Source organism: Adiantum capillus-veneris, chromosome 18, assembly GCF_014529385.1.
Source record: "Adiantum capillus-veneris isolate H3 chromosome 18, ASM1452938v2, whole genome shotgun sequence".
Taxonomy (NCBI): Eukaryota; Viridiplantae; Streptophyta; class Polypodiopsida; order Polypodiales; family Pteridaceae; genus Adiantum; species Adiantum capillus-veneris.
In genome coordinates this window covers 13,385,318-13,398,102 of record NC_140948.1, presented here as the reverse complement: position 1 = coordinate 13,398,102, position 12,785 = coordinate 13,385,318, and the positions used below count along the sequence as shown (strand labels likewise).

Here is a 12,785-nt window from a genome sequence, read left to right as displayed (position 1 = left end):
CTATTGGACAAGGATGTTCTGTGCTTGTGGAATTGGATATTATGTGCTTGTGGAGTTACAAGTAGGCCCCTTTTCCTCTCGAGGCTTTCATTGTTCCTTTTGCTGTGTGAATCAGTGCATAGTTTGTCCTTTAAATCATCATGGTTTGGAGGCTGGGGACTTGTTTGCCTGGTTTGATGACAAATTGGTGTGGTAATTCCCTAGTAAATTTAATTAGTATTGAGAGCGCCTGCTCTCTTACTTAGCCTCTGTTGGACTTCTACTAAAGTTTTTCTATCCGTTGGCTTGCAGACTGGAGACTTCCTAGATGTGGCTATACTATGAAATCGATGGCCTTCTTTTCATTGAAGATGATCTGTGTTTTTATGCACAGTTCTGAGAATTCAAGCAGTGACATGCCTACAAATTTTCCTTTCTAAGCCAGATTTTTTTAAGGCTTTTTGTGGCATGTGCCTTCATTAAAGTGATCACTGTGAAAGTGGATTATGCATCATATTTGTAGGAGACCGGCCTGCTTTATGTAAACATCAGCTATTATGAGTGGTGTTAGTCTTGAACACATGCTTTTGTGATGAAGGAAGATTGTGGCTTACAGGCTTGATCTTTTGCCGTTGTAATTTTTGTTTTCAACATAGCAAAGTGGGTGTGCCATAAAAGACAAGTTGCAATGAACATGTTCGTACTTCTATCTGAGTTTTATTCATGCCAGGTAGGATCATGAGTACATGAGAGATTGACATACAAATATATTAACTGTAGTCGGCGTGACAGTCGAGACTTTTTTAAGAGGGATGCCTACTTGGTTGGCAACAGTTTGTGTCCGTCAAGGTCGGGCGTCTGGGGGCAGCGCATTCTGGCCCTCCGTTAAGTGGACTTTCTCCTGCAGAATTTTTGCAGCAGTTGGGAACAGCCAGTAGCCATTACGGGATGGCCACAGTAAAACTTACTTTCCAGCTGGAATTCCGGCTATAGGACAGTAATTTTGCTGAATAACCCTCCCAGTGACGCATGATGGCCGGGAATGCGTGCTGGTCACACCATTCCAGCAGCAAGCTCCCGGCTCCCAGCAGCAGGCCCCAGCAGGCACCCATTCCCTACACCTTCATGGGCCCAACGTGTGTGAATGGGAAGTTTCGATCTTCATGCATGACAAGTGATATAAAGCTTCCCCTTCCCCATCTCCCAAACACACCCTGAAAGCACTGCTTCTAAATTCAACTACCAATCAATAGTGCCTTAGTTATGTTCTATGAAACCAGTTTTCATTGCTCATTGAGTAGATGGGCTGATTTCAGTTATATTTTATTGAGGAAATCTGAGTCTTTCCATAATACATGTAAAGTTGTATTTTATTAGCATTGTTGGCCTTTGAGAATTTTGTAGAGTTTCAGCAATTGCCTATTGGGAAATTGATTTGGATCTTTGATGCTTACTTGGTAAGCCCAACAACCGTTTCCCAAGTATTGGAAGATTCTCTCGCCCATGTGAAGATATTGCATAAGTCCACATGCCAGCCTTCAAGGTGGAAGGATAGGCGATTGATTTTGGCAATAGGCCTTTGGCTAAAGCTCACAAAGAACTTTATGTACTTTTGTAAGGGCAACACATTTAACATGCATATCAACCAAACCATTGATGAGCACAAGTTTCTCCAACAGCCCCAGATCTCATTGTCAAAAGGGCTTCCCTTTGCATTCAGTTAAGATAGCACAAAGCTTTCTTGCCACAACCATGTTGGGCATATCCTACAATCAATGTGTTCCAAGAGAAGTCATTAAACACAAAGCTCATAAAGAAATTTATGTGCTTTCATAAGGGCAACACATTTGACATATATATCGATCAAAGCATTGTTGAGTGCAGCATGTTTCTCCAACAGCCCCAAATCTCATCGTCGAAAGGGCTTCCCGTCACATTATGTTAAGATGGCCTAGAGCTTCCTTGCTATAGCCATGTGGGGTATATCATGTAATCAATGCATTTTGATAGATGTCACATTAAATAGAAATCTCATCAAGAACTTTATGCACTTTTGTAAGGGCACCATATTTGACAGACATATCAACACAATCATTGCCAAGCAAGCATAGCATGTTTCTCTAGCATCCCTTGATCTCATCGTGAATTCTCTCGCCCATGTGAAGTTCTTCCATAAGGCCACACGCCTTCAAGGTGCAAGCATAGGCGGTTGCATTTGGTGATAGTCCTTCCCTTTGCATTTTGTTAAAACAACCCGAAGCTTCCTTGCCACAACCATGTTGGGCATATCCTACAACCAAAAGTTTGAACACAAAGTTCGTCAAGAACTTTGTGTCATTTTGTACGAGCACCACATTAGACATTTATGTTAACCAAAGCAAGCTGAGCATAGCATGTTTCTCCAACAACACAGAGCTATATTGGGCACATCTCGCAATCATTATTTTGAGCAAAGGATTGCCAAGCACAACTTTTTTCTCTAGCAGGCCTTGTCTAGCAATGTTATCATGACTTCCGTCGCCCATAAGAAGGTTGTGTGCAAGGCCACATTATGTGCTTTCATAAGGGCACCACATTTGACATATATATCAACCAATGCATTGCTAAGCATAGCATGTTTCTTCAACAATCCAGAGCCATGTTGGGAATTATCATGTCAACAACTGCCCGGATCTTCCTTAGCAAATCCATGGTGGGTATATTTTGCAATCAACACAATCTCAATAGACTACACCTCAAATAGAAAGATTGTCAAGAACCTTATGTATTTTTGTAAGGGGTCCACATTTGTGTACATAATATACACCATACCAAAGCATTGTCAATCACAACATGTCTAATGCCCCCTTGTCTAGCAATGTCATTGTGAATCCAAGTCACCCATAGGAAGGTTTTGCGTAAGGCAAGATGCCTTCAAGTGTGTGCATAGGTGATTGTGTTGAGAGAGAGAGAGAGAGAGAGAGAGAGAGAGAGAGAGAGAGAGAGAGAGAGAGAGAGATGACTTTTCCTAAGGTGCTCAAGGCTATCAGGTAGAGGTTGGTGGAGAAATCTTTCTTTTTTTATGTAGCAAAGTCGGGTGCTGTTCTTTTGCCCTTCAGAGGAGATGATGTCAATTGTTCCTTTTCACAGACATATATACCCAAGTCATTGAGCTATTGCAATCCCATGTGCATCTTGTGTAGTGTGATGGCCTTGTATGGACAAAAAGCATGCACAAGCTATAGTGCAGGTGATCAACATCATAAATTAGGCACTAGTTATGTTGCATGATAAGAGGTACCACCCACATGGACGAGGATAATCATAAAAGCAACCACAAATTGGCTGATTTGAATGGGAAACTCACACACACACACCTAGGCGCCATTTGGGTTTTGTGTTTGTTCTACAATTGTACCTCAAAGAGTTGCCATTAGTGGAGGGGGGAGGAGGTAACTCAAAACAGTTTCCCCCCTAGCGTGTGGAGCTACCCTAGGAGTTAAGAGTCAATAAATTAAAAATATGCACTTATAAGTAGAGGTCGTTTAATTCAGGCCAAGGGCAATGGATTAGGTCATGCCAAGTGGCCGCTTATGGACTCAAGAAACCACAAGAGCACATGAGGGAGACGAAGTAAATATGGCCCCTCAAACTTTTGTAAGTACTTGAGGTTGGCTAAAATTTTAAGAATTTTAGTTGAAAAGTTTAATATTAATCAAATATGGTTTTCACCTTCTCAGAAAGGGGTGAAAGGGATCCAAAGGGCTCCATAAAATCTTTTTCTCAAGAGTTAAAGCAAGAAGGTCGTGCTTCATAGGCATGCCACTCGAGAAGAGAGAGAGAGAGAGAGAGAGAGAGAGAGAGAGAGAGAGAGAGATCTTATGCGCTTTTGACTAAGGGGAGGGGGAGAGAGAGAGAGAGAGAGAGAGAGAGAGAGAGAGAGAGAGAGAGAGTGAAGTGGGGATAAGCGAGAACATCTTAAGCGCGCTTGGGGAGATTTTTTTTTTTGTATTATTTCAAACCTTAATAGGTGCAAAAGTGAGCTCAACACAATCCGTCGAAATTGAATTTTTGTCCGAATCTCAGAATTCTACCGTAGAACTTGCCACGAACGTTGACACCCTACCAAATGACACACCCAAGGCTGTTAAAATTCACCAGTGCTCATGTGGAAGCAAATTTTTTCAATTTTTAATTTTCAAATACCCAAAAATGCCAAATTTAGCCTAAAAATGAGCCAAAACGCTAAAAATGATCAAGAAATCCAAAAAAAATCTCAGAGAATTCTATAAATCTCACAAAATCATCAGCAATCACAATCGAACACTTTCAACATGCACAAGCAACCAAAAATAGCACTTTTTGTCGAAAATACCAATTACGAGAAAATCAACAACCTGGTCCCCAAAAATAGCAAAACTCTCAAAGCTCGACAAATGAGGGCACAAAAGCGCTCAAATTAATACCTAAACATGCATACAAAATAGCTCATCAAGATCATAAATTATCAAATTTTTATAAAATTAATGCAAAAATTAGCAAAAAAGTACAAAAAATTATCCAAAAGATACCCGATTTTTTTTTGAAATTCTCCACACATAGGGAATTAGTGCAGTCAAATCAAAACTCAATTAGCACATGGATTCAATTGCCAATTAATTTTGTCAATAAAATCCAACACTAGGAAATCAAATCGACAAAATTAATTGACGCAATTAGATTGTGTAGATCCCTTTTTTGAGCTCAAAAATGCAGCAATTAACCATTACACACATCAAATTTGCAATCAAAAATTGAATTAATCATGCACATTAAGCACTTTTTAGACACACACACACTAATAATTAGCAGTTTTAACAAATTTTTAGGTGCGCACACACAAGGGTTTATCATGTTCAAATTGCAAATTGATTGCACAAATCTTTCTTTGGGCATGACCATAATACAAATCAATCATCATAATTGCAAATCTTTATGCACACATTGATTTTTAAGGGCACACACAAGGGAAAGATAGTGCACACACACCTAAAATTAGGCATACACACACTCAAGTAGAATTCACACATACTTGATTTAAATACACAAACTTACAAATAACCATCCAAGCATACAATTAAGCAGATTAACAATTCACATTAACACATGAAACGAATCATGCACACTGACGATTGCAAAGATGCACACATCACTAATCCTATCATGCAACACAGTAATCACAAGCGCACATACATAGACAGTTGATCGAAAGCTCTGCTCAACACTTACTTGCCTCATTCTATGCATTCCAAACTGGTACTTGGGTAGCCCATGTTGAGTACTAGCTCTCTCTGTGTGTAGTGGCCGACATGGAGGGTACACCACTATTTTGTCCGCCTTGTGTTGAGGAAACACTACATTGAACCTCAAAGAAGGTCAACCGGCTTGGAGTCAATATTCTAGGTCACTTTGCATTGGCTACACCTCCTAATAACTCTCTCAAGCATTTTGTGGAATTCTCCTGACCTACCCCATTAAATCTACCTCCATTTGCCCTATTAGATATTCCAATCCTTGATCAAAGGAAGTCCTAATACAAGGTGCACCTCCTGATTTTTCTTTGCCACATAATTTGCAGCACCAATGATCTAATGTTCTTTGCAAATTACCACTCAAGCACTGGCACACTTGCCACCAGCCTTGCGATCTCCTTTATTGGAAGCTCCATTGTTTGATCCTTCACCACCAATAGATGGGCGACTAGAAGCAGTTGCATTGATGTTGTGAGACCAAGTATAAGCGTCCATGATAAGTTCACAAGCCACCTATGTATTTAATAAGCACAAAGATGTTAGGTTACAAAAAAATTGTACTTACTTGAATATTTGGATAATAAAGTACAATAATATACATATAAAATAAAACAAAAGACGGTGTGAAATCGGTGTAGTGATGAGGAGCGCTCCATTCCAACAATAGAAATGAGCCCCAGGGCAGTTGCACCACCTAAATCCTCCACAAGGATGCTCACTATCCAAACATGTTTCCAAGTGGCTAGACACCCAAGGGAGGTAACTAAATGCAACATACAAGTACACCGGTGAAGTGATGGGGAGCACTCCATTCTAACAATAGAAATGAGCCCCAAGCACTTGCACCACCTAAACCCTCCACAAGAATTCTCCCTATCCAACCTTTTTTAAAGCGGATAGACACCCAAGGGAGGTAACTAAATGTAGCAGACAAGGACATCAGTGATGAGGAGTGCTCTAGTCCAACAATAGAAATAAGACCCAGGCACTTGTACCACCTAAACCCTCCATGAGAATTATCCCTATCCAAAGTGTTTCTAAGCGGATACACACCCGAGGAAGGTAACTAAATGTGACAGACGAGTACACCAGTGAAGTGATGAGGAGCACTCCATTCCAACAATAAAAATGAGCCCCAAAAACTTGGACCACATAAACCCTCCACAAGAATGCTCCCTATCCAGCCTATTTGTAGGCCTATAGACACCTAGGGGAGGTAGTTAAATGTAGCAAACAAGTATGCTAGTGTAGTGACGAGCAGTGCTCCATTCCAACAATAGAAATAATCCCCAGGCACTTGCAGCAACTAGACCCCTCACACGAGGATGCTCCCTATTCAAGTTTGTTTCCAGACAGATAGACACCCAAGGGAGGTAACTAAACGTAGCAGACAAGTACGCTAGTGTCATGATGAGGAGCATTTCATTCCAGCTATATAGATGAGCCCCAGACACTTGCACCACCTAAACCCTCCACGAGGATGCTCCCTACCCAACAATTGCAGATAGACACCTAGGGGAGGTAACTAAATCAAGTACATTGGTGCAATCATGAGGAGCGCTCCATTCCAGTTATAAAAATGAGCCTCGAGCACTTGCACCACCCAAACCCTCAACGAGGATGCTCCCTACCCAAACTTGTTCCAGGCGGATAGACACCCAAGGGAGGTAGCTATTCGTGGATTATAAAAAATAAAGGGATCAAAGTTACCTGAGCTAAATCCAAATGAATAAACCTCATAAAAATTGTTAGTGAAAGCTTTAGAGAGTGTGCCAAAATGGAGGGCTTGGAGGAGTGGACACTGTTTATATAGCCACCTCCAAATATGGATCTGTGTAGAGAAAATAGTCGAGGGGGGCAGACAAGTTGCCCAACGGGCTAGGAGGGATGCTCGACGAGCTTATAAGAACACTTGGTTCCAGCCAATGATTGTGAATTTGATGTTATTAACCCTCCCATGGAGTGTTAGTAACATGAGTTATTACCACTTCACACTTCACGTGAAGACGTGTATGAAATCCTTGCATATATGCACAAGACACCATACTTTTCATAGAACATTTTATTCTATTTTGATATTGTATCTTTTTTAGTTATACAAAAGGGCATTCTCATGTTTTGTCTTGGCATAAATCACTGCAAGGAGATTTGTAGTCTTGAGCCTCCATCTACAAATCAAACGAGTCAGGGTAATAGATTAAGGGTGCATGATTAATTCTAAGCATCACTCATTTAGCATTACTATGAGCCTATTATTTTGAGCTAATAGTCTTTAGCATTCACCATAGCCACTAGTGTGTGTATGCAAAGTCTTAGTGCAAAGCTTATTAGTCTCTAGTTGCTATGTCAATTGCCATAGGTTGGTAGGCTACAATGATAAAGATCCATTAATTCTTACAATGTTGGCATTATATTACCATTGGTGAGCGCATGTTTCCTTCACATCTAGAAGCCTAACTGCATCAAGATTCAAGACCATCTTTAAATATATGAATTTAGGGCGTAGAATTGTAGATATATATGTTTACTTAAACCTTAGGTGAAGCAAATAAAGATAGTCAAGAGTATATATTTTCATGAATGCCAAGAATAGTTAAAAGATATTTGGTGACAAGTCTGGTTGCATTACTTAAAAAGATTTTATATTGGAGATATTTGCATTGTTTAAAAAGGTTTTACATTGCAGGCACAACAATCAAGAATTACTACAAAAAAAGAGCAAAATGAATTTATGGGTCATAATAGAGTAGACATTAGGGTATTTTGGGGGTCTTAAAAGGGCCTTTTAATTTATCTGTGTCATCATCTACCCTCAAAATTGGGCATCTAATAATTTTTTTGTGAATAAAATTAAAGATTTGTAATGGTTGAAGTTTTAGATTCTACTCATAAAGAGCTAGCCAATGATATACAAGTCGATAGGGTTTTGGAAGTGGGAGGTGGATGCTACATGGAAGATTGGTAGATGGACAAAATAATGATACACGGGTTGATAGGGTTTGAAAGTGAGAGTTCACTTTGGTATTTGTGTCGATATAGTCTCCTCCCTCCAACCGGGTGGAATCCCTCTGTATTGGCATTGGTATGTTAGTGCGCGGATAGCTATGTTGCATTGTTCGACACGGCATTCCACTAACATTGGCATCATCGCTAGGGATCGACTCTAGGCTGGTAGAGTGGCCTATTCTTACCTTAGATACCCTCTAAGCTAGAGTTTGATCATCCACTCCTTATAAAAATCATTAAATTGATTTTTAAGAAAAGAATCATTAATTGGCTACTTAAATGTGGCTTGAATATATGATATACTAAAATAATACAATATTGAATAAATTAGGTTTGAAGACTTTTTAACTCCATCTCTTTTCAATTGCTATCTTTAGTGAGACATGGACAATCTTTGTGTGCTAGTTAAAGCATTAAGGTCATGTGCTAGGTTTAAAAGTTTACACATCATGTGGGTTTAGAGTGTTAGGGATTAAGATAGTAAATTTCAATTGCTTTGTGGATTATGATAGAAAGTTAGTTAGCCCCTTGAAAATGATTTTTGAACAACAATGTAGTGAGTGCCTTTTGGTTGTTTGAGCACTTACTTCTAACATTGGTTAAGCATGAGGAGTTCTCTTGGTTTTTGTGAACCTTTGTTCTTTCTTCCAAGTGGACAAGAGCAGCGCAACAAACACACCTCTTGGTTGTTATGAGATGATACTCTTACCTCCAAGTGTGCTATATTTGTAGTTAGGACATACAATGGGGTTTGTTGGAGTAGTGAACACTCCCACCGATGGTGCTTGTGCGTCTCCACTAGCACGAGGTTCATCATCAATGCATGGATACTTGCCCTTCTTCTTCCAGTTGCCCTAAAGAGCTTCAACCAGCTATATGCAATCCATAAAGTGTGGTCGAGTATTCACTGTCAGATCAAGAAACTCAAAAACCCTCACTAATTGCCCCAAAACATGTGAGGCCTTGTTTGTTAGCTGCCATTGTGCAAAAATATATATGCTAAAAGATGATGTTTTATTTCTTTGAACCAAAGCTTTGTATGTATCCTAGCATAAAGCGTCAAGAAAAGGCTTGAATATCAATTCCCAAGGCTTTAAATTCTCTTCTTAGCAAAATGAAGCTACAAGCATATGAACTCCTCCATAAATAGATGCTCTAATTTTGTGACTTGTCGATCGTGATGTATGGAATACCTACATCAAATGTGTGCCATTTATAGTCATAAATCTAAGAAAAAGTGAGCAATATATGACTACACAATAATGCCTAAACCCCAACCCCCTAAACTAACTCTGGGGTAGGACGCAACAGATGGTGAATCAAACCTTGCAGGCTGTGTCTATCTACTCTACACACCCCATATGCAAGTAGGACATGCCATTGATGCATCAAACAGGCATATAAGTACACATAACTTAAAAACATTCTAAAAAGTTATATCTTTATAGTTTAAAGTGTAATTAATAAACCTACATGTGACTAGAGAGAGTGTATGTGACTGCAAGCTAGAGAGAGGGTGGTTGTAGCAAGAGAGAGAGTTTGACTGTCTAGAGAGAGAGAGAGAGTCTCTATATGTATGTGAGAGAGTGAGCGCTTCTTACCAATGAGACTGGCGCATGGTGGCATTCTTTCTTTGTCAATTATCACGTACATACTACAAACACTCTCTCTTCTCTCTCTCTCTCTCTCTCTCTCTCTCTCTCTCTCTCTCTCTCTCTCTCTCTCTCTCTCTCTCTCTCTCTCTCTCTCTCTCGTGAATGTACAGCTGTGCTCGAAAGCAACTTTTTTCTAAGAACTTGACAATGGAAAATTGCAGAATTATATTTGAAGGTTTTTACACTAAATTTACCTAAATTTTCTCTCTCTCTCTCTCTCTCTCTCTCTCTCTCTCTCTCTCTCTCTCTCTCTCTCTCTCTCTCTCTCCTCTCTCTCTCTCTCTCTCTCTCTCTCTCTCTCTCTCTCTCTCTCTCTCTCTCTCTCTCTCTCTCTCTCGTGAATGTACAGCGGTGCTCGAAAGCAACTTTTTTCTAAGAACTTGACAATGGAAAATTGCAGAATTATATTTGAAGGTTTTTACACTAAATTTACCTAAATTTTGTAGGTTTTCTCACCTTCAATATAAAAGTTAGAGATAAATTTTAGATTTTGTATGAGGGATTGCAGTGAACCTAGGTTTTTTTGAGCACTGTGGACTGATTAATATACATATGTAAATACTTTTTTTGTGATTGCAAGTCCAGTTGAGAAAGGAAACTACTTGGTATGGAACAATTTTTAACATGAGTTGCCACCAAGAGTGGCAATTGACATCTCAAATCAAAAACCAAATCCAACGTACAAAGTGGTATTATTGGCTAAGCAAAGAGCAACCAAGGGTTAGCCAAAGTTGTGATACAAAATGTGTGTGTCCATAAGTGGCTAGAGTGAGAGAGCTAGAGTGGTGTGAGAGAAAAATACCAAATTGATAAGCTAATTTGATAGACAATTTTTTGCCACTTTATATTTGTAGTGTATCAATTGATTAAATAGTAATTTAATTGTATATTCATGTATTATTTGAGAAAACATGTTTTTTTAATAAATCATTTTTTCATTATTCAATCAAATAAATGCAACCCATCTTACCACCATCAAGAAGCCCAGGAACAAGAAGGAGTTGTTTCTAAAACGGTATAGTATCATGATGGCCATGAGATCTCCTATCCCAAACATTCATGTAGCTTCTATCCCAAACATTCATGTAGCTCCTATCCCAAACATTCATGTAGCTTCAAAACTTGTGGGGATGCAGGTGGTTTCTTCCTTGCATGGTATGTAACCATCCCTTCCTAGATTCCTTACATGGTAGCTACATCCTAGGGTCTAACTTGTAAGCGATAGCTACCATTTTTCTCGCACTGAGGTTGGGTACCACATGGTGGTAAGTACCAAATTCTAGTGCTTCTATTGATCATACAACTAGCTAATTCCTAGGGGAGAAAATTAAAGAAGAACTTAACATTAGTCTATTTTAAAGAGGGGTAACTACCTATCATGTATATACCTAGAACTTGATAGGTAGCTACCTATGAACTGCATATGACCTACTAGTTTCTTGTAATTAGGTGATAGTACTTTGACGTGTGATTGCTACCAAGTATACATACATGTTATGACCAGTTCATTTGCATGTACAATTAGGTGCATGACAAAAAAATGGGTGTTTAAATTTTTATTCATTTGGTTAAGTTGTGTTCATACGGATGATCCTAAGCTTTGCATGTCTTTTGCAACTATATTTTTTTCCCTTCATCATCAAAGGACTTATCCAAATGTGAAGATGGGGTAAGAAGCTTTCAAGAAGCAAGCCCTACTTTGTCCAAAAACTTAAGGATAGGTACATATGCTACTACATAACACATGTCCATATATCTTCCCTAGGACATGCCCTCAATAGATAAGGCAAGGCTCTCCTAGCTTAAATTCAATTAAATGTAGGTGCCAATGTAACATTTACAGGCCTACTCACAGGTGCAAAGGTGCCATCCATCACAAATTGAAATGCTTAATGGAAGATTGCTCTATCTATGGAATTGCAAAGATGCTAGCATGCACAAGGGAAGAGTTAGTGATGGAATGTGACATAATCGTCAAGCTATTTGAGGACATCAAGGTTGGATACGTAGGAAAGAAGAAGAGTGAAGTCCTTTCTTTCAAGAAGATTAATAGCAAACAACTTCTTGCTTTTGTGAGATGTTTGTCTCAGGAAGACGGCGAACTTGAAAGCTTATACAAAAAATGAGAAAGCAAAGATGAAAAAAAGAGCATAATGTGTTTAACTCTCCACCAAACCTTAGCTTGTACACGAAAACATACTTGCTCTTTTAGGACAACTATTGTGAACCGACCCTTGAGGCTCCCATTACCCCTTGGAATTCTCATTAGCTCTCTGTCCCACATTTACAACTTTTCCATCTTATAAGCACCCCTGCACCCCTAACCATAGGCTGGATTCCAAGGTACTTGTTGCAATCCATTGCTAATCTGGGTGACATTGTTCCTATGTGTTGCAGTAACACTTGACATGCTAGCCATCCAGCCTACTAAAACACTTGCACTTGGTCTATCTTTAGGACCAATGCCTTGTCCAAAGACCCTAGCTATTCCTAAATCTTGTAATTCACTGACTTTTCATTGTTAATCACATGAGTGTTTTACTATATGTCTAATTCTCACCCCCTTAACCTAAATCATCGTCCTCAATGATCACTTTGAAGGATGTAGTTAGAAAAGAAAAATTATCTAGCAAAACACATGCCAAACTAGGCAAGAATTAGTTATGTTCAACTTCTTATTTTTTTGGTTTCTTATCTAGACTTGGACCAGATATTGCCCCTTGCAATATCTACCTACTATATAGCTACATTTAAGGATACTATTGAACTTAAATAGTCAATCTAACAACCCCAATGGAGATCAAAATTTCTTATGTATAAAGAAAATCTTGTTCGAACGACTGTAATGGTCCTAATATCTAGAGTACTTGTTATT

At 39.1% G+C, this 12,785-nt stretch overlaps 1 protein-coding gene across 1 annotated transcript in view; it reads left to right on the top strand.

The window, feature by feature from the left end:
* The window catches only part of LOC147435248 (histone deacetylase complex subunit SAP18-like), a 29,609-nt gene extending 29,010 nt beyond the window's left edge, over positions 1 to 599 (top strand). The window contains exon 6 of the mRNA XM_086488336.1: positions 292 to 599. Coding sequence (XP_086344462.1) covers positions 292 to 324 — 33 coding nt within the window. The 3' untranslated portion in view covers positions 325 to 599. The remainder of the gene's footprint in view (positions 1 to 291) is intronic.
* Positions 600 to 12,785: the final 12,186 nt, after the last annotated feature.